The sequence below is a fragment of the Spermophilus citellus genome, assembly GCF_964194105.1.
Source record: "Spermophilus citellus genome assembly, chromosome: 13".
NCBI classification, from domain to species: domain Eukaryota; kingdom Metazoa; phylum Chordata; class Mammalia; order Rodentia; family Sciuridae; genus Spermophilus; species Spermophilus citellus.
Genome location: NC_138193.1, coordinates 4,754,726 through 4,774,687, shown reverse-complemented (window position 1 = coordinate 4,774,687; position 19,962 = coordinate 4,754,726). Strand labels below are relative to the sequence as shown.

The 19,962-nt window shown below is 39.6% G+C and overlaps 2 protein-coding genes across 10 annotated transcripts in view; both read right to left on the bottom strand.

Moving 5' to 3' along the window:
- IL1RL2 (interleukin 1 receptor like 2) overlaps positions 1–4,811 on the bottom strand; it is a gene marked incomplete at its 5' end in the record, with an annotated part of 42,564 nt that extends 37,753 nt beyond the window's left edge. Inside the window, 5 exon segments of the mRNA XM_081263871.1 lie at positions 762–957; positions 3,142–3,376; positions 4,210–4,279; positions 4,706–4,765; positions 4,767–4,811. Of these exon segments, the coding sequence (XP_081119997.1) occupies positions 762–957; positions 3,142–3,376; positions 4,210–4,279; positions 4,706–4,765; positions 4,767–4,811 (606 nt within the window).
- A 9,931-nt stretch (positions 4,812–14,742) lies between these two features.
- IL1R1 (interleukin 1 receptor type 1) overlaps positions 14,743–19,962 on the bottom strand; it is a gene marked incomplete at its 3' end in the record, with an annotated part of 75,263 nt that continues 70,043 nt past the window's right edge. For all 9 annotated transcript variants that reach the window (XM_081263875.1, XM_081263877.1, XM_081263873.1 and 6 more), the window contains 3 exons: positions 19,377–19,520; positions 18,570–18,737; positions 14,743–18,030 (listed from right to left, as the gene is read on the bottom strand). In XM_081263875.1, coding sequence (XP_081120001.1) covers positions 17,612–18,030; positions 18,570–18,737; positions 19,377–19,520 — 731 coding nt within the window. The remainder of the gene's footprint in view (positions 18,031–18,569; positions 18,738–19,376; positions 19,521–19,962) is intronic.

Genomic DNA, 19,962 nt, shown 5'->3' with positions numbered 1-19,962 from the left:
CATGGAAAGAGATGAAAAACAATGTTCCAATATGTATAAAATCATGAACAAAATGAGCATTTTCTTAGGGAAAAAAAAATCTTCCTGAAACTGACTCAATCTTACCACTAAAAAAAAGAATCATGAGATGAAAACCCTCCCATAAAGGAAACTCACCGTCCAGTACTGGTAAGTACAACCAAGAAGTTAGGAAAAAGTAATTTCAAACTAAAATAACCAGCCTGTGCTCCTCCAAGCCAAGGATTGCCTTCCAAGTGGGCAGGTGCCAGTACAGTCATGAAAAGAGGTAAAAACATGAGCTGCAGAAGGATGAGCACAGCAGGCACTGTCTGCATAAACATGGAAGCGCGAGACTATACCCAGGTGTGTGTTTGGGTGGCCTTACATGAGGGTGCCGGAGGAGGAGTGGGAAAAGGCATTCCCTGGGGGTCCCTGTATAATCTGTAATCTTTGACCCACTTTCATACAGCAACCATTTGAACAAATTAGTGTTAGGGAGAAAAATGATACCCTGAAAAATATGGATAATTGCAGGGATATGGATGATACAAATAATAAGATATTAAAAAGTCATAACCAGAAAGTTTAAATACTACCTAATTAGCTAAGTAATAATATCAATAGCTAAGACTAACAGATCTATCTTAGGCACATGAATCTCTTTTCCCAATCTGCCTTAAAAGAACCAACTTCATCTAGAAAAATCAAATGGATTTTTTTTAAGGAGGAAAAAATATCATTAGGATTTTTTTTTTTTTTACCTTATACCACATTATTGGACCCAAAACACAAGTCTCTGGAAAGTACAGATGACAGGTCAGACTGTCACTGGGTCCGATACGTAATATTTGTTGGTAGTCATCTGAGAAGTTGGGTAAACTCCTTCTGGAATTGTCACACCAATGTTTTTCAAAAACAGTTAGGTTCATCCGTATTCTGACACAGTTGTTGGCATTCCTGTAAGGAAACAGCAGGCTGAAACCCACAGTCTTAAGCAACCACAAAAATCAAATGATTCGGGTCATCTTCTCATTTTTCTATCATTTTCAAGGCACCAGACCAATCCTTTCTTAAAAGAAACAGTTTGCAGCCTACAAAACATTTATGACCCAACAACACATGACATGTATACAGTAGAGAAACTGGACAACATCTTAAGGAAGAGATCAAATGGAACTCAGCCTCGGAGGGGCAAAATGGACACCATGCGTTTCTCCGCAGAGAACACAGAGCACTCACCCAGCATCCCAGACAAAGAAACACGCCCAAACCTAAACCCAAAGGAAGGAGATATGATAAATTAATTCCCTGGGCTCCTTAAAAATATCAGAGTCATGAAAAATAGAGAAACTCCTTCAGATTAAGAGATGAAAGGTTTATGCAATCAAATGCATTCCATGGTCTTGGACTGAATTCTTTTCTGGAAAGAAAAGGAAAAGTTGTACAGTTCACTGATAGGACTCCCTGATAAGATGAGACTAGAAACAACAAGTTAAAATATGTATGGTTACATTTTCTGAATTTGGTAACTACGCTATGATTATGTGAGGGGATATGTCCTTGTGGTTAAGAAATATACATTTAAATATTATGCATCAAAAGGGGTATGCTATGTACAACTGAAATGGTTTAGAAAAAATATTGTGTGTAATATACACATACACAGATATTATGTGGAGACAGAAAATTGTAAGGAAAATATTATTATACAAATAGAACTCTTGAGGAAGGGTAGATAGGATTTCTCTATATTATTTTGCAGTTTTATGTAACTTTGAAATCATTTCAAGGTAAAAAGTGAAAATGTACATATTATATATGGATATTACAGATCTGGGAAAATTCATGTTTATTCTTTTCCACCACAAATAATATCTTTGTTTAATTTCTGTAAAAGATGATTTTTATTCATTTCATGACTTCCAGATTTAAATATTTTAAATCTGGCTCCAATATCCCTAGTAATTTGTGTGGCACATAATCTCCAACTGCAGTTATAAGTCACAGCCTAGACTATAGCAGGAGAGCAGAGTTCCATGAGACCTCAGCAGCAGACCCCTAGTGACCAGCGCTGGGGAAAGGAGCCAGGCAGTGACTGACCACTTCCACTGTACACCACTCAGTCAGCGGTTCTGTACACTGAGTCTGTCTGTCTGATATATGGAAACAAGGAATCTGGCATGACTCTAGTGGGTCATGGGTAATCCTGAGACCCAGAAAGGTGTCAGCAAATGCTACAGAACAAAACAGAGGGAGAATGGAGCATAGACTTCACTCAGGAGTTCAGTTGATTTCCACTTCACCTCTGCCAAGCCAGTATCTCTTCCATTTTACAGAAAAGAGATCCAAGTTTCAGAAAGATCAAATAATATATTACTATCATACAAGTTAGTCAGAGTGAATCACAGAATGATGACCCTTGATCAAATGTGGTCCACAAATGGATTTCCTTCACATCTCACATAACTTTACAAATTGAAAAGTCACACACACACACACACACACACACACACACACACACACACTCAGATCTCAAATAGACAGCTACCTTTGGTAGCATATGCCCTTTCTAGTTGATCACAGGCCCTTCTAGGCTCAGTGGCCTCCTTCCACCTTTATTTCAAATGTCCAAAAATAGGAAACAATTCAAAAGTCCCACCAGACCTGTGTCCCTTATCAATTTATTTCCTACCATAGCACCTTGTGTGGGTTTGGAAAATACTTAATGCTTACTGACTTTTAAATCCCCACCTTAAACAGATCCTTTATGAAAAGAGCTCGAAAGAGGTTTATCCTTATCTGGGTGTGCCGCTTGTCACAAAAACTTTTGGCATTCCAAGAAAGATGGCAACAATAATATTATACTAATATTATACTAATAAACACACTTTGTAAGTTGGTCTGGCCTGAGGCATCACTTCAATAGGAAAAAAAGTATTTCATGTTCTAATAATGGTTTACAAATCTATCATATTTTAAAATGTGTTCATTGGAAATCATTGTATAACAACCATAAAGCTATACAATATTATTTGTCTCATTGCATTTTCTATGTTTATTAAAAATTTCTTAAGAGATATATATGCACACATAAAGAGAAAGATTCATATGAATTAGTTCCACTTTAAATGAAGAACTTACTTTATAATACATAGGTAGATGCCTGAGTCTTCCAGTTTCAGGGGAAGAATCAAAATCCAGGTGTGTTCCTGGTGAATTCTAGACTGATTGTCTTTGGAAATAGGAGCTTTGCTAGCAGCATCATACCACACTACATTTACTTCCCCATATGTGAGTGGAGGGTTTGTACAATTGAAGGCAAAGGGCTGGTCTGCTGATGTTGCCTCATGATGCATATCCCTGTCCTTGCAAGTATCTAGGAAAAGAAAGGGAAAAAGCAAGAATAATTAGCCATGGGGGTGGGGGGGTGGAGGGGGTGGACACAAGAGTCGTGCTGATTATTAGTGTTAATGAACACCTCTTCAATTTTCTAGTCAACTTGAAATTTTATCTGAGAGTTTTCTAAAAAAAAACAAAACAAAACAAAACAAAACATCAATAGCCTACTGATTCAAAAACATAATTCCAAGTTCATCAAACCTATCCATCCTGGGTTCCTTCTTCACAAAGGCCTCTCCTATTTGGAATGATTTCCTTCTTTCCCTTCTTAGACTTAATTTTCTGTCCTCCTCCTCATTGTAAGGGAACCCGCTTGGTCCTGTTTTCTTTTTACTCTGCCACCTAATTACTACATCTTCAGTAAAAGGCATCCCACCCCCAAAATGGGTTGTTGTTGTTTTTTGTTTTTTGTTTTTTGTTTTTGTTTTTGTTTTTTTTACCAAGCTACTTAGATTTTCTTAGAAATTTGCTCTGTTGAAGTGTCCTTTGTTTTTAATCCTGCATCATAAAATAGCCCTTTGACCTGTAAGTAGACAGTGCTACCTCCATTTAAGCACTTTCACCCAGATCTTGACTGGCATGTTTATCTAACTTCTTCCCATCCCCAGGATAACCTGGAAGCTCCCCTGTGACATTGGGGGGCTGAGCATCAGATAACTTTGCCATTTCCCCATTCTGTGGAATTCTGAAGGGCCTTCTAGGGACAGAGTAATTCACAAGGCTCAGACCCCAGGAGGTCTGCCCAGGGGGGCTAGCGGGGACTGGCTACGCTGGTGGGCATCCTCTGAGACCCGAGGACTCAGAACGTACCTGCTCGGACAAAAAGTGGAAGAGCGATGGACACTCCGCAGAGCAGCCAGGACGGCGTCCTCATTTTGGGCTGCGGGGAAGGAAGAAGAAGCTGGGCGGGGGACAAGCACACGGCGCGGGCGCCCGCGCCCCCAAACCCCTCTCCGGCTTCAGAGCCCTGGGGATCCCAGAGACCCCGACCCGGGCCACTTCACCTGGAGCTCGCCACGTTTTCCCCGAAACTGGCCCCTTCCCTGCCCTGGAGAATGCGGGAGCGCGGGGAGAGGCCCCCTGGTGGCGTCCCTTTCTGCCACCTGGCAGCGAGGCAGGGTCGGTGTCTAGCGCGCCCGGCCGTCTCCGCGGGTCCCCAGCGTGGCGCCCCGGGAGCCTCCCCTGGGTCCGGGGCTCTGAAGCTAGACCCCCAACCCGGGCTCCTCGGGCAGAAGCCAGCGCAGGCGAATCTGGCCAGGGCCGGCAGGAAAGGATGGAGGGACTCTGAGCGACACCGCCACCAGACCTGAGGGATAACGCAGGCTCCACCCCTCGGCCAGGTCCCGGGTCGCCTCCCCCAGGTCGGGGAGCGCCCCGGGAGTCCTGATCTCTGGCCTCCCAGTCGTGCGCATTTGGGGGTCGTCTGTCACTGCACACCTTTCCCACCGTCAGCGCGCCACCTGCGCCGGGCCCGGCCAGTCTACCTGCCTGCGAAATCCGAGTGAGCAGGTCCCAGAAGAGAGAAAACAGGTCCCGAACCCCGTCACGGCGTTTTGATTCCTTGGCACATCCTGTCCTCCGCGGGAGAGGTAGCCCTCTCTTCCCCAGTGGAGGGCAGGAAGGAAGGGGAAGTGGGTTAGAAATCCTTTTGCCTGATTACCCAGCAGACAGCAAGTTCTCCCTCACTAGGAATGTCTACCTAAATCTTCCAAATCGTCTCTATAAATGAACTATTCATTCTTTCAAATCCCATGTGAGCAGTTATTAACACGCCCAGGTTGGCCTATATGGAAGCAATTGGAAGCCACCCAATGGCTTCTAAGGAATGTTCTTAATCTGCCTGAGTCACGCCCTTTAACTTCTGTGAAGCAGGCATGGCATGGTAATCCTCCATACCCTTGAGTCTGAAGACTTTTGCCTAAAAAGTTCTCAATAGATCATGTCAACAGGGACCTGTTAGCTTGGCCATCAGGAGTCACTCCCAAGTTATCCCATGGGCACTGAAAGAGAAAAACTTAAATTGTAATTTCCATTCAATGGATTCATAGGCAAAGCTATTTCTAGTGGTCTTTGTGGGATTAAAGCGAATGAGGATGAATTAAAAGAGTAACCATGGGAGCAGAGAGAATGCAGTAATTGCATTAACAGCAAAGCATCTACACATAGAAAATATTGAGAATTTCAAAGCATTTGCTTGTGTGGGTTATGCCTGCCAATATTACTATACTTGAAATCATAAAGAAAAACTCTGAAATACTTACTTTCTCATTAATTTTAAATAATGACCCTATTGCATGTTGAAATAAATACATGCGTTTTATGAAAATGACTATACTATCAAAAACAAACTTATTGAGAAGAGTGTGATTGCTCTACATGCTTATAAATTTTTTGAGTATCTGGCTTAATAAAAGATTAAGTGGATCCTCCCATCTGCTTCTGTATCCAGTCTCATGATATATTATATCATGTCATCTATGAAAAAGGCCACCTTACACTAGTGAGAATTTAAAAAGTCAAATGAAGTCTTACTATGGTTATGAAAAGAGTTTTGATTTCACAGATCTCTTTAAAGGGTCTCTGGGAGTCTCCTAAGTCTCCCACACTTAGAGAACTTCTTTCTTAAGCTCTAAATGAATATCTTTATTATTTTCCCCTAACATCAGCATTGAATGAGCCTTGTCTGTACATATTCAGGGTTTGTCTTCACCCTAAGCAAAACAAACATGTGACTATAAATAATGTGATTCGAATAGAGAACTGAGGCAGGATAGAAGAAATAAAATTAGATAGAAAGGAGACATAAAGAAAATATAATTTTAACATATTTTCCAGGCCTGCCATTCCCCAAATCATTCACTTTTTCAGGACTGTCACTCTCAAATATCTGGGAAATCTGTAACTCTATCCTGTGTACTGTTAAAGAGACATACAGGCATATTTAAAAAAAAAAAAACTGCAATTTAGGGGACTTTTCAATGTTATTGGGATCATGGAGACCCCGTGTCAAATTAAGGCTCCTCAGAATATGCAGAAGACCAGAAAATGTCTTAAGATCACTAGACTAATGTCATCCTCTTATACCTTCCCATATCACCCCCTGTGGAGTGTCTTTTAAAACAAGAGTCAGGGAGACAAAAACGTGTCTCTCAAATCTCCAGATGTCCCACATTCTCCTTTGAATGTCTATTCTTTGCTTTAAACAAATAAACAAACAAACAAAAGTCTTCTGTCTCTGCCAACATGTGCTGAAATTTATTTCTGTTGTATGTCAAGGACCCTGCTTGTCCTGAGTCGAGTTTTCCACTCTTGAGGAACCCTCTTCCAGTGACACTTTTTTTCTCTAGTGAACTATTGCCATGAGCAGTGTTGCAGATTATTTCCGAATCTCTTTATTTATGCTCCTTTTCCATTTGTACCTCCTGAATATATGCACTTGTGTCCTATCTTGTTTCTGGGATGTGAGGACTGGCATGTACACCTATTCCATTTGAAGTGGATGCCACAAAGTTTGTGAGGTTAGGACAGTGAACCCTCCTGTAGTGACTGGTTCTTACTGGACCTTACTGACATTACACTTTGCTAGTGACTTTAAGGATCTGATTACACTTTCAGGGATGGTCACATGCATTTTCTGATACATGGAGAATGAATTGTTTGGTTTTTGAAGACAGAACTGATTTGGGGATTGTAAACTCTGCAATGAAAAACAACATTAACTTAAGTGAAACAAACCAGACACACAAAAACTAGTACTGCATGTTCCCTCTCATAGGTGGAATTAAAAATAATAATAATAATAAATCAACTTGAATGTAGAATAATAACTAGTGGGTTGAGAATGAGGTAGATGAAGGGAACCTGGATTTGATCAACTCATGCTGTATTTGTATTGAAATATCACACTGAACACCATTCATATGTACAATGAATACATGCTACTTAAAATTTTTTTTAATTAAAAAAAGGAAGAAACTGTAACATTTATTGCAGGTTCTCAGTTGCCCTGAAGCTGGATAGCATGGTTTGCCAATGAGAAAGGGGAAGAGAGAAATTCAAATGAAATTTCTTTGACAGAGGCTCCAGGTGGGCAAGTTTAGTTTTGCTTTGTAACGCACTTGAGAAAAGTTGCTTTATGCTAAAACTTCCTGGATTCAATCACTCCATCTTCCATTCTATTCTTCAATATTAAAATTTTCTCCTGAAATGTAGATCATGTAATATTTAAGGGCTACAGAATTCAAAACAAGTCATAAGTGACGTTAGCAAGGTCCAGCTTACAATCAATATTCATCCAGTTTCCTGTGTATATTCCTCCCACTCCCCAAACTAACTATCCAGACTTGGTGCTTATCATTCCTGTGTATGTGTGTGAGTGTGTGTGTGTGCACATGCGCATGCATGCTCCTTAAGCAGTAGAATATCCTATTGTATGAATATGTCCCAATTTATATGTCCATCTCCTTTGGACAGTTTGTTCCAGATTTATATTTTGCTTTACAGGTGTACGGCTGTGACAATTCTTGTGTCTGTATTCGAGTGCAATTGCAGGATCAGCGTGAGGTAGGATAAAAGAAATGTTGTAAGAAAGGAGACAAAAGGAAGCTGTAACTTTCATCTGTGAACCCTGTGTTAAAGTTTCTCATTCCAGCCCCCTTCACTGCCAGATCACTTTTTCTCCCAGACTTGTTACTCCCAAATGTCTGAAAAATCTACAAATCTTAAAGATACTTAATTCCACTCATTAATAAAAATTGCCCTGTGCACTGTTAATCAGCCCATGTAATGTACTAGCACATATGTTTTTAAAATAGATCAAGTTAAGTTTTTACCAGGACAGAGGTCTTAATACTCACACCCCGAGTTTGAGAGGTGGACCTCAAACCCAGGGTGTGAGTATCCCTGACATCATCGCAAGGACATCAGAGGAACTTCAAGACAGGTCAAAGTGAAGCACAGATTAAATGTATTGAGGGAAAGAAAGGCATGCACACTCTGAGAGACAGGATAGAGTGTGGACATCGGAGAGCAACAGGCCAGCTCCATCTCAGCTGGGCATATTTATACACATAAGATCAATATTAAGGGACAAGAGCTAATAGTGTGCTTCTCGTTCTCCTTTGTGTTGGTATCTGGGTGTGTTGACAATTACCAGGACAGAAGGGGTCATTTCCTGACATGACGTTATCAGGATGGGGGTCATTAACTGATGTGTTGATCGTTAGTAGGATGGGGGGTCACTTTCTTCTTTGTTTTCTACATGTTCTGCTTTCTGAAAACAGTGCTACATTAGTGTACCTGTGGAAAAGTCCAATGGTTGATTTAATTGTGCTGTTTGTGGTCAAGATATGTAAAAGTAACTCTCAGATCTGGAGTTTAAATAGTGGTTACTCCTGTATTGAGCCTCATGTCTCCTTTCTACCTATTTTTATGTCTTCTAACTCAAAAAGAGATACAGGAAGGAGAGAGTCATCATTTTACAAAATACATGTATGAAGATGTGAAAAAAAAGAGATATAGTATTTTAAGAAATCTATAATACGGGGTACACTCCAAATATTACCTGTTGACCTGGTAGAGGAGACATTAACTTAAATATCCTGAGAGTCACCAGACTACCATAAACCATCTTATGATCACCAGAAGGGTATCATCTCCAAGTACTTTCCCATGCTTACCCTTCACAAGGTTTCCTTTAAAAAGAGGAGCCCATGCCTGGTGTGGTAATGCATGCCTGTAACCCCAGAAGCTTCGAAAGCGGAGGCAGGAGGATCGCAAGTTCAAAGTCAGCCTCAGCAACTTAGTGAGGCCCTAAGCAACTCAATGAGACCCTGTCTAAAATAAAAAATAAAAAAAGGCTAGGGATATGACTCAGTGGTTAAGTGCCCCTGGGTTCAACAACAACAACAAAAAACCTTAGACCCTAAAAATGCATGTCACTCTCAAGGTCACCCACAATCTCCCTTGAATGTGTACTCCTTGCTTTCCTGAATAAATCACTGCTTGTGCCTCTACACATCTTGAAAAGTCTTGTCTGCAATATATGTCAAGGACCCATCTGCAGTCCCCACTCTGGGACCTTCTCAGACTCCCTCTCATGACAATTGAACAGAGGCATCTTCAACTACGTTAACAAATTCCTAGTTTTTTCCACAGTCGTATTCTTTAGAGAAGAAGAGTTTCATTTCTTCATATTCTTGACAATATTTGGTAATGTCCCAATAGTAAATATTGCAAGTTTTGCCAGTCTGGTGGTATAAAACCTATCTTGTGATTTTTTTCCACTTCCTAATTACTAGGAAAGAGGAACATCTTTGCTTATGTTATCAACCATTCATATTATATCCTCCATGTGAAATCCCTTTCATGTTTCTCCCTTAACCCACTTGTCTGCATGCCTTCATATCACCTATCTGCAGCAAACCCATTCAATTCTACCTCTAAAATCTCATGTGTTTGCCTTCACAGGGAGGCACATATGTCTCACTGTATTCTCCCAGCAACACCCCTTATCTCCACTTTGATCATTGTAAGATCTCCATCAAGCCCTGTCAGACCTGAAAGAGATATTTGACAGGCATTGATATTTTATTCTGGTGCCCCCAACTCCACTTATCTCATTCTTTCCCATTTTGGCAGTCTGAATATTCTTAGCCAGTCCTTTAAAAGCACCATTCACTAGGTGAGTAACTGACATTTTCTATGGATTTATGTGTTTATAATTCAAATCAACTCCCTCTAGAGATTCATTCTCTCCTTTTAAAAGCTAGCAAAAGCAGGTCATCTTTGTGTGTTGGAGGTGTTGAGGGATTCTGATTGGCTGACTTTTACCTTCAACATATTTAATCCTCAGTCCAGTACATGATGCATATTCAGAAGATATTTTTAGTAAATATTTCATACAAAATTACATTTTACCTGATGCATAGTGCCTATATACATAATGCAGGTTCACATCGGTTATGTGCTGGTGAGGATGTGGGGAAAAGGGTACACTTGTATATTGCTGGTGGGACTGCAAATTGGTGCGGCCAATTTGGAAAGCAGTATGGAGATTCCTTGGAAATGGAACCACCATCTGACCCAGCTATTCCCCTTCTTGGACTATTCCCTAAAGACCTTAAAAGAGCGTGCTATAGGGACACAGCTACAACAATGTTCATAGCAGCACAATTCACAATAGCTAGACTGTGGAACCAACCTAGATGCCCTGCAATAGATGAATGGATAAAAAATGTGGTATTTATACACAATGGAGTATTACTCTGCACTAAAAAATGACAAAATCATGGAATTTGCAGGGAAATGGATGGCACTAGAGCAGATTATGCTAAGTGAAGCTAGCCAATCCCTAAAAAATAAATGTCAAATGTCTTCTTTGATATAAGGAGAGCAACTAAGAACAGAATAGAGAGGAAGAGCATGAGAAGATCACCACTAAACAGGGATGAGAGGGGGGAGGGAAAGAGAGAAAGAAGGGAAATTGCATGGTAAAGAAAGGAGACTCTCATTGTTACACAAAATTACATATAAGAGGAAGTGAGGGGAAAGTGGGAAAAAAAACGAGAGAGAGAAATGAATTACAGTAGAGGGGGTAGGGAGAGAAGACGGGATGGGGTCGGTTTTAAGAAACACAAGAATTCAGAAACAAGTAAGTAGAATGAGGGATATCATTTAACAATGAAAAGTGTTGACAAAACAAAGAAACAAGCAAAAATGATGGTCTCCATCCATAGCCTTAACGCAAATGAGAAGCCAGGGCTGGCTCAAAATAATAGGATAACCAAACAAGATGGCTGAGGAGAGAAAGTGGAGCTGTGGGCAGTCAGAATGAACCACACAGGCAAAAGAGAAGTGGATTCCCACATGAGCTGGGAAACATGCAATGCCGTCTCACTAACAAAGTCTGAGGAATCTATGCCCAGGACGGTTAAATTAAGAAAAAACCAGTGAACACCATGGGAATGGTTATCAGTGAAGCCCTTCCCAGACCCGGAAGCAAAACCCACTTAGGCTCACTTCCAAGTCAAATGTTCTAAAACAAGGCAGGCGTGCACTCCTGTAATCCCAGAGGCTCAGGAGACTGAGGCAGGAGGATAGCAAGCTCAAAGCCAGCCTCAGGAAAGAGAGGCACTAAGCAATTCAGTGAAACCTTGTCTCTAAATAAAATACAAATAGAGCTGGGGATGTGGCTCAGTGGTTGAGTACCCCTGAGTTCAATCCCACCCCCCACCCCCGGCAAAAAAAAAAAAAAAAAAAAAAAAAAAAACCAGTTCTAAAAATGTTCTAAGACAGATAAACTTCATAGACTTTCCCTTTGTGATTAAATTAACTTCCCAATTGGTTAAGCACAGCACCAGAGAAGTCAACAGGATCACAAGAGCCCAGATTCAGGAGATACCAGTTCAACTGGTCTAACGGCTGCAAATTTTAGAGACTGCTGAGTTAGAGACTGGGGTTCAGATTTAAAGTAAACATACAGGATTTATGTACCTGAATCAGCCAACCAAACTCAGGAGAACCCCGAGCAACACGTATTAAGATGAGCAAGTTTTGGCTTTACTCATAACCACCTATTTTCTGTAATTCTTACTCTCCATAATGTTCACACACACACACAGGCACACACACACAGGCACAGGCTTTCATACATTTTTTATAAAATAAATGTTATTACATCCCATAAAATTCCCTTTCATGTGTTTCCCCCAGGTACATTTTTAAGTGCACTCTTGTTTATTTTATGAATTCTTGCTATTGTAGTGGTGCATTTGTTTTATTTTATTTTAGTAAAAGAAGAACTTTTCATTTTATCTGTACTCATCCAATGGTAAAATTAAGGAAATATATTTTGAGATTCTATCCCAGGTACTGGATAGAGATTTTCTACATAGTAACACCTTATAAAACAGGAAGTACACTTTTACAGATGAAAAAACTGGATTCAAAGCAATTGAGGGAATGAGGTGGGAAGGTAGACCTCCTATAGGATGACAGGAGAAGAGTCTCAGGACGGAAGGAGGGGAAGAGAACATCATGCCATTTTGCAAGGAGACGTCAGGTCCGGAGGACATCCTGTTACTTGCTGCCCCGACAGCTCCAACTGCAAAGACTCCTTAACACCTGCTACTGTTCCTAGCAGCTTCAACCATAATCTCTCTTTCTTAGGGATTCCTACCCCTAGCAAAAGCTAATCAACAAATCTACCCTTTTCTGTAGCACTCTCTTCTCCAAAAGACATCCCCAAACACAAGATTGGACCCATCCTCTTAATTGTGTAAATAAGGTATTAAGATTGTGCACTTGTGATTGGCTTATTAAACCCAGAGCCTAAAGAGCTTGATAGGTCCAAACTGGCATTCCTCATTAAAATAGTTCCCACCAATCACCTGTGCTCGGCCATCAGGTATGCCTTTAAAACTCCCTAGACAACAGACACTCATTGGTACCCTCCTCTTGGGACCCCTCCCTCTTCAGGAGCTCTGCTTTCTTGCTTTCTTGCTTTCTTTCTTTTTTCTATTACTCTGATAAATCCTTTTACTTTGCTCTCACCCTTGTGTCCCTGGATTTCATTCTTCAAATTTGTGAGACAAAGAACCCACCTGACATCCACACTCCGTGTTACACAATTAGGTGCTTTGCCCTAGTTTCAAAATTGAGACAATTCAGGAATTTATAATTCATGTCTCTTTCATCAGATGGGATTCCTTTCAAGAAATAATTCAGAAAGAGAATAAAATTATAGCTTTTGCAGGTAAATGGATAGAGTTGGAGAATATCCTGCTTAAGTGGAGTAAGCCAATCCCGAAACCCCAAAGGCGGAATGTTCTCTCTGATAAGTGGATGCTGATTCATAATGGTGGGGAGGGGTGTGGGAAGAATGGAGGAACTTTGGATTGTGGAAATGGAGGGGAAGTGGGGAGGGGGCATGGGGGTAGGTAATGATGGAATGAGATGGACATCATTACCCTGGGTACATGTATGACTGCACAAATGGTGTGATTCTACATCATATACAACCAGAGAAATGAAGAGCTGTGCTCCATTTGTGTACAATGAAACGAAATGCATTCTGCTGTCATGTATAACTGATTAGAAAAAAAATTAAATTTTAATATAAAAAATACATCTGGAAATGTGAACACCATCGAATTAGCAATGGATGTGTCAGTGCATGGGGTTATGGACATTTTCACTATTGTTATTATTTTACAATTTATCTATAATGATTATGCACTGTGCTGATATCATAAAATAATTTAATATTAAAGTAATAATTTTTTAAAAAAAGAATGAATGAATTCTGGAAGATTTCCCCTAGCGCCTCACCGCCCCCCCCCCACCAAAAGCTATTTTCCATTTACTCACAAAAAAATTATCTGATCAAGAAAGGGGAAAATATGACTCTTTAAATGATTGTTAGTTTTTTTCCTAAAAAATTTGCTAAAAAACATTAACTGGTTAAAGAACAAAAAATGATGGAAAGCTCTCTGAATTATATTGGTGAGAAATTCAGGATAGGCAAACTTACCAGATATCTGCTTCCTCAATTTTTATAAGTTTCTGCATTGTTGATTTTTATTGAAGGATTTATTGAAACATCACTCAGAAGTATGTTAAATCTGTTTTTATTTAGACCACTAAATATCCTTTCACATTTGGGGCTGTGGTCTGTGCAGGGCTCCAGATCTCAGCGTTGCAAAATAATTCAATGTGTCCTTTGTCCTTATTTTTAGTACCTCTTAGGGTCCATAGCCACATCTTGTTTATAAATCCTTTCTATCCATCCTGTTGGCAGATTCTAATAGGATTAAAGAGAACCAAGTTAATTCATAGAATAGCTACTAAAAAAGCCACCATTTCCTAAGGTCCTACTTTATGCTAGGCACTGTGCCTCTTGTAATCCACTTAATCTTTCAATCCTTATGCAACTCTATGAATTAGGAATTATAACCATTTTATAGGCAAAGAAACAGGGTTCAAATATTATCTAAGGCTTCACACCAGGTAGATGGAGGTAGCATTTCCAGTGGAATACGAGACTCTAGGTCCACCTGGCACCTTCCATTTCCCCCAAGGTACTGACAGAACCACCTGCTCATTGGGAGTTCGGGGAAGTTTAAGAACAAGGAGGTACTGACCAGATGTGAATGAGCTCTAATCACCAGAGTTTATAAGCTTCAGCACATGCATTTTGGACACCTAGCTAGCCAATTTTGTCCAACTCCTGTGTCAAAGAATATAAATAGAGACCCTGTGTAAAATGTTAAAAAGTTCATACAAATGTTGCCATTATCAATTTTTGGATAAGCAAAATTTTAATAATAAGACTCATATTTTAATCTACTTTAGAAGTAAGCAAACTGAGTACAAATGAGGCTACAGAATGCAGCAGAGGTCAGGGCTCAATGTATGGCCTGCGACCTCTGAACTCCATTCCCCTTCTTGTGGCCCACCACCCCCAGAAGGTCTCTCTGAAGAAGGCGTGCTCACTCTGCATCAGGCCTGGGAGTGTGCAGGTATGCTGTGGAAAGGGCAGGCAGAGAAACAGATTTTCAATAATATTCAGTTCAAAGTTTAACAATTTTATTGGAAAACAAGAACAGTCTATTGATCAATGATGCACACTGTACATAAACTTGGTGTCTTAAGATATAAAAATACTTGGCATCTGCTGCAGAATTATACAAACAATTTACAAAAAAATAAAACCCTTCATTAACCAGCACAAACATAATTTATCAAAAATGTCATTAAAAATGGCTCAATACCTTGGCTTTCATTGCAAGTAAAATAAAAAAAAAAAAACGGGGAGGGAAATGTGGATTCTGCTAAATCAGTTTTAACCACTGGTAATTAAATATTTTGTTGCATTTACAAACTTTTCTTCAGCACTTAGACGGACTTAAAAGCATACCATTGAAAAGTGCAGTAATATTTAACTAATGGGGGAAGCATGAAAAGAAGAGCTTTAAAAAGTGTTTGATGGAGAAGACGACAATCCAAGGGCAGGTCACAGGGATCAGGAATGTGGCTTCATCCTCTGGGATCCTCCCGAGAGAGTTGGGGACTGACACTGTGCATTCCTGTCTGAGATTCTTGTTCCTGTCTAAAGTCTAAGTACTAAGCTACTTGTAATTCTTTGCTGTCTCCACCCTTACCCCCTGCTTTATGGCCAATTCTAAGTTTCAGAACTGGCTTGCTTTCTTGGCACGATATATGCTAGATGATAGATAAAAATCATCAGCAGAACTTCTAAAGTATCTAGCAGACCTTGGGAGTCATGAGACATCCTTCTCTCTGTATGCAGCCAAAGAAACTGAGCCCAATTCTTTTAAAACATCAGTTCCCAAGCAGTACTGTTATTCAGTGCTATGGATCAGACCCAGGAGAATACAGGTAGAAAAGGAAGAGTCAAAATATTAAACTATGGTTTTGTCTAGCTCTGACTGTTTCAGGGGAAAAATATCCTTCCAAATAAGTGTTTGTCTTCACCCATAATAATTAGGTAGTCAAAGAATATGAAAAAAAAGAAGACCTGCCCTTGTTCATTCAACTTTGAAAACCATGTGTGTGTCACGTGAACTTGGCTTTGTGATTTTCCAGAGTTGCTCTAACTATCGTAAGAACTGTGAGCAAATTTTGAAGCATTTTTTTTCTGTACAAAAAAAAAAAACCCATTCTTTGCTTTCATTTTTAATTGGCTGAGAAATGCTGACCTTTAAGGAAAGAACATATGGAAATAAAAATATTGTGCATAAAAACCTAAACATAATTTTTATAAATTCCAACACTGAAAATTATCAAATTTATTTGTGATGTAAAAACACTCCTGGACTCAGTAGTCTCCTATAAAGCAATCCGTGATGGGTGAACAGTTAATGACTTGAAATGAAGCATTCGAACATTGGACTAGAAGCCGGGAAAATACAGGTTCAAGTTCCAGATCCAACAGAATTAAGAGAGTAATTTTAAAAAGAGTCATTTTCTCTCTACATAAAATTAGAATAATTGCAAAAATTAGGTATAATTACCCAAAAACATTTTTAAAGAAAATAAAGCACTATACAAATGTATTTCCCATGTGCAAATTGCTTATGGAAGGTAGCAAGGGACAGAGAGAGACATATGGTCTCTCCTCAGCACAGATTCCGGCGAGGGGAGCCACTTTGTAAGGGGACCAGCAACAGGCAGCACTAGCTGACTGACTGGAGGGACAGACAGAGTTGTAAGGGTGGCAGTGTCTTAGGGGAAGGCTCCCAGGAACCAGAGTGCTGAAGTCAACTCTGACTTTGGAGAGCTGGTCAGCTGGAGAAAACGCAAGAAGGACTTCCGGTGAGGGGAGGAGAAAATTCAGCAAACATGGAGGCGCCCAAGCAGATGCAGAGGCCCAGGAGGCTAACCTGGGCCTCACATCACAGGACAGTGAGGGGACAGCTTTGAAAACAGGCTGGGAGACTTGGTGGGGTGACAAGCACAGCTGTCTTTCCAAAGAAGCAATGAGCCAAGTAAAGTGAAGAGGAATGTGGAGTTCAGGTCAGTCATTCCAGGGAGGAAAGTGTAAATAGTGGTGGAAGAGGTGGGTCAATTTCTGCTTCTGTTGCTTTTACGAGTCTTTGTCTTCTAAAGAAAGCTAAGGGGATTTCACAGCCTTGGAATCCTGGAGAACCCCCTTTTTCATTTTAATGATACCTCTCTCAAGGTCTATAAAATGCAATCTGGTCTTTGGAAAGTGACAACTCATTGTGGATGTGTATGGAAAATGCAAGCCGTGGAAAGTTCTCCAAGAAGACATCTACCTTCCTCTGGGCGGTGTCAGGCACACTTCATCTGCAGTGCTGCCCAGAAGAGACTCTCCAGGGCCAGTGATCCTGCAGCATCCCCAGAGATGGCCAAAGCCCCACCATCAGTCTGTGGATAACTTATTAAAATTGTCTATAGATGGTGAACATTCCTTTCATGTTTTTTTTTTCTTTTTTCTTCTTCCAACTCACTGTCTCAGTGCCTTTTTCTCAGAAGTTCAACATTCAGAGAGGGCCTTTATAAAGGCTTTCCCAAGCCCTCTAATCTGAGTTGCCCTGGCCTGCCATTGTCACCAAGTCCTGCTCCCTTAACTGTGTGATTCCAGGTGACCTCAGAGATTAGGTCAGCAGGAGGCTCAACACCCTAAGACTGCATGCACCCAAAAAATTCTTGGCCAAGCTTTTCCATGCTACCCGAGAGGCAGGTGAACCTCCCTTTGATGCTTCTCCTTAGAGTCTGACTCATGGGCCATGGACAATAACCGGTGTTTGGATGAAGGAGATCGCCGCTGGGCTGGCATATGGTACCGGACCTGTTTCCAGAACCTGGTCTTTAGAGACTGAGGTCCCTCTCTGAAGTCCCCTGACCAGCAGATAGCCCCATGTTTCTGCTTAATGAATTTAATGGATTCTGGCATTTTCTCATAGTCTTGGATTTTTTCCAGCTCAAGCAGGATAATTTTAATCCCCTCCTGGATGAGAGCATTATATATCACTATTTGCTCTTCAGATGAATGGCCCAGCCAGCTGAAGTCTGACATGTCTGTCACCAAAATGATGATCAGTCTTCTGCTTTTCTTGATGTTTGAATTAGTGACCTCAATAGCATCTAAAAAACATGAAGCACAGTACAGACAGTCAAATTACTATTTATAATCATTTTCTCTGGAAGCAAAACCTTACAAGTTTCTTCCCACTCCGTCCCTATAGCTCCTAAAGTTTTTTCTTGCCTTACTTAAGATTAGAAGTCTTTCCCATTTTATATACTCACTTACAAACTGGCCTACAAAACTTGAATATTCACTTAGAACTCAGAAAACTTTAAGTCAAAATTTTAAAAGTTTCTGGTTAAATCATTTGATCTACACCACTCCTATATTATTATATCCGTTGTAAAATTAACTACTAGGTCTAATTAATCAGTGTGTTTTCCAAAACAATAAAAATCAATTAATTATTGATCTAATAAACTCTGGGAGAAGTGAATACATTTAATAAATGTGAAAATCACCATCATACATGTCTGAAGAGATTCTTAAAATTGTAATATATGTACACCTGTGTTGAGACCTCTAGAAAGATAGGTCCCAGATTTAGCAACTAGTTTCACAACAGTCAACCTTTTATTCTTTTGCATTATATACATACCTTCTCCAACATAATCATCCCTTCCATAAATAAACAGTTTATATCCCAACTGTTTTTCCAAGACCTCAGGCAACACTTTAAACACAAAAATATCTGAGTTCGAGGTGGACCCTTCCCCAAAGGTCTTTGGATAGAGGATATATGCATCGTAGATCTTTCCATCTGAGGCTAAAGGAAAAATGAAGAAATGTAGTGCATTTAGAACCAATACTTTTTTAAGTATTCATCTCTTAGGAGTTTCCGATTCATTGTGCTTTACTACAAAACTGTTCTTATATTGCATTTATTGGCCAATTTTTGTACATTTGGTATAGAAATATTCACAGCTCCTTGTTTTTATATTCTTCCCCAAATGTCTCATCCCAGAATTCTATCTTTTCTTAAATATATATATATATATATATATATATATATATTTTATAGTATTTTATATGTTATATATATTATTGTAGTATTTTTTGCAAGTCTGATTTGTGAAAATCTAGTCATTTCTTTCTTTTCAAAGTGAATTTTGAAGTGATGTATGTCCTACACAGCATAAAGCACGTCACTGACTGAATTTATTGACAGATGCTCTAAATACCTACTTACTCCATCATATAAATGCTAAAGGAATAACTAAAGTAATAAGGCATTCAGCCTAGTCAGTTGTGAAACAAGAATTATCCATAAGAATAACTACTATTCTTGTACATGCTACCACATATCATTTTGAACCTTCAGTAAAATTCCTATTAGTCATCTGCTACCTCTCCTAACTATGCCCTCTTCAATGAGAAAATACTTCAAAGAATGCAAAAATTATACCTTTGGGGGGAAGGAAATCAGAGCAGGAATCCCTGTACCAAAGCACAATATCAACCTTGAAGATTTTATAGATGAAAACAGAGCATGTAATTATAATTGTTAATGTAACAAATATTCCAATCAAGAGCTTCTGGAAATCAGGCACTACAGTAGAAAAGAGGAGGGGGAAAAGTATTAGAACCAAAAAGAATTAAAAATTTGGGCATAACAAATCAAACATTTTCATTGTAGCAAAAGCATATTTGGGATTGTCTTTGTATTTGGGTAGTATTAACTCATTCATTGTTATCACTAAAAATGAATACTACGCAAAGAAATGTGACATGGAAACTACCTAACACTAAGGTTCATTCTATTAAGTTTCCAGGTAAATAGCATAATATACAATGACAGAAAAAAAAATAGAACAGAGTACTTTATAGCTTTATAAAGAGAATCACTCAACAGCCTATAAAAGGTCCCTGAAATACAAAGTCAGCTTTGGAAAAGCCAAAAGCTGGGAAGAAAAAAAAAAGGAGGTTTATGGAGTCTTTTCACATTTCTACATTCTCCTGGCCTTGTTCTAATTACTCATCCAATGATTACA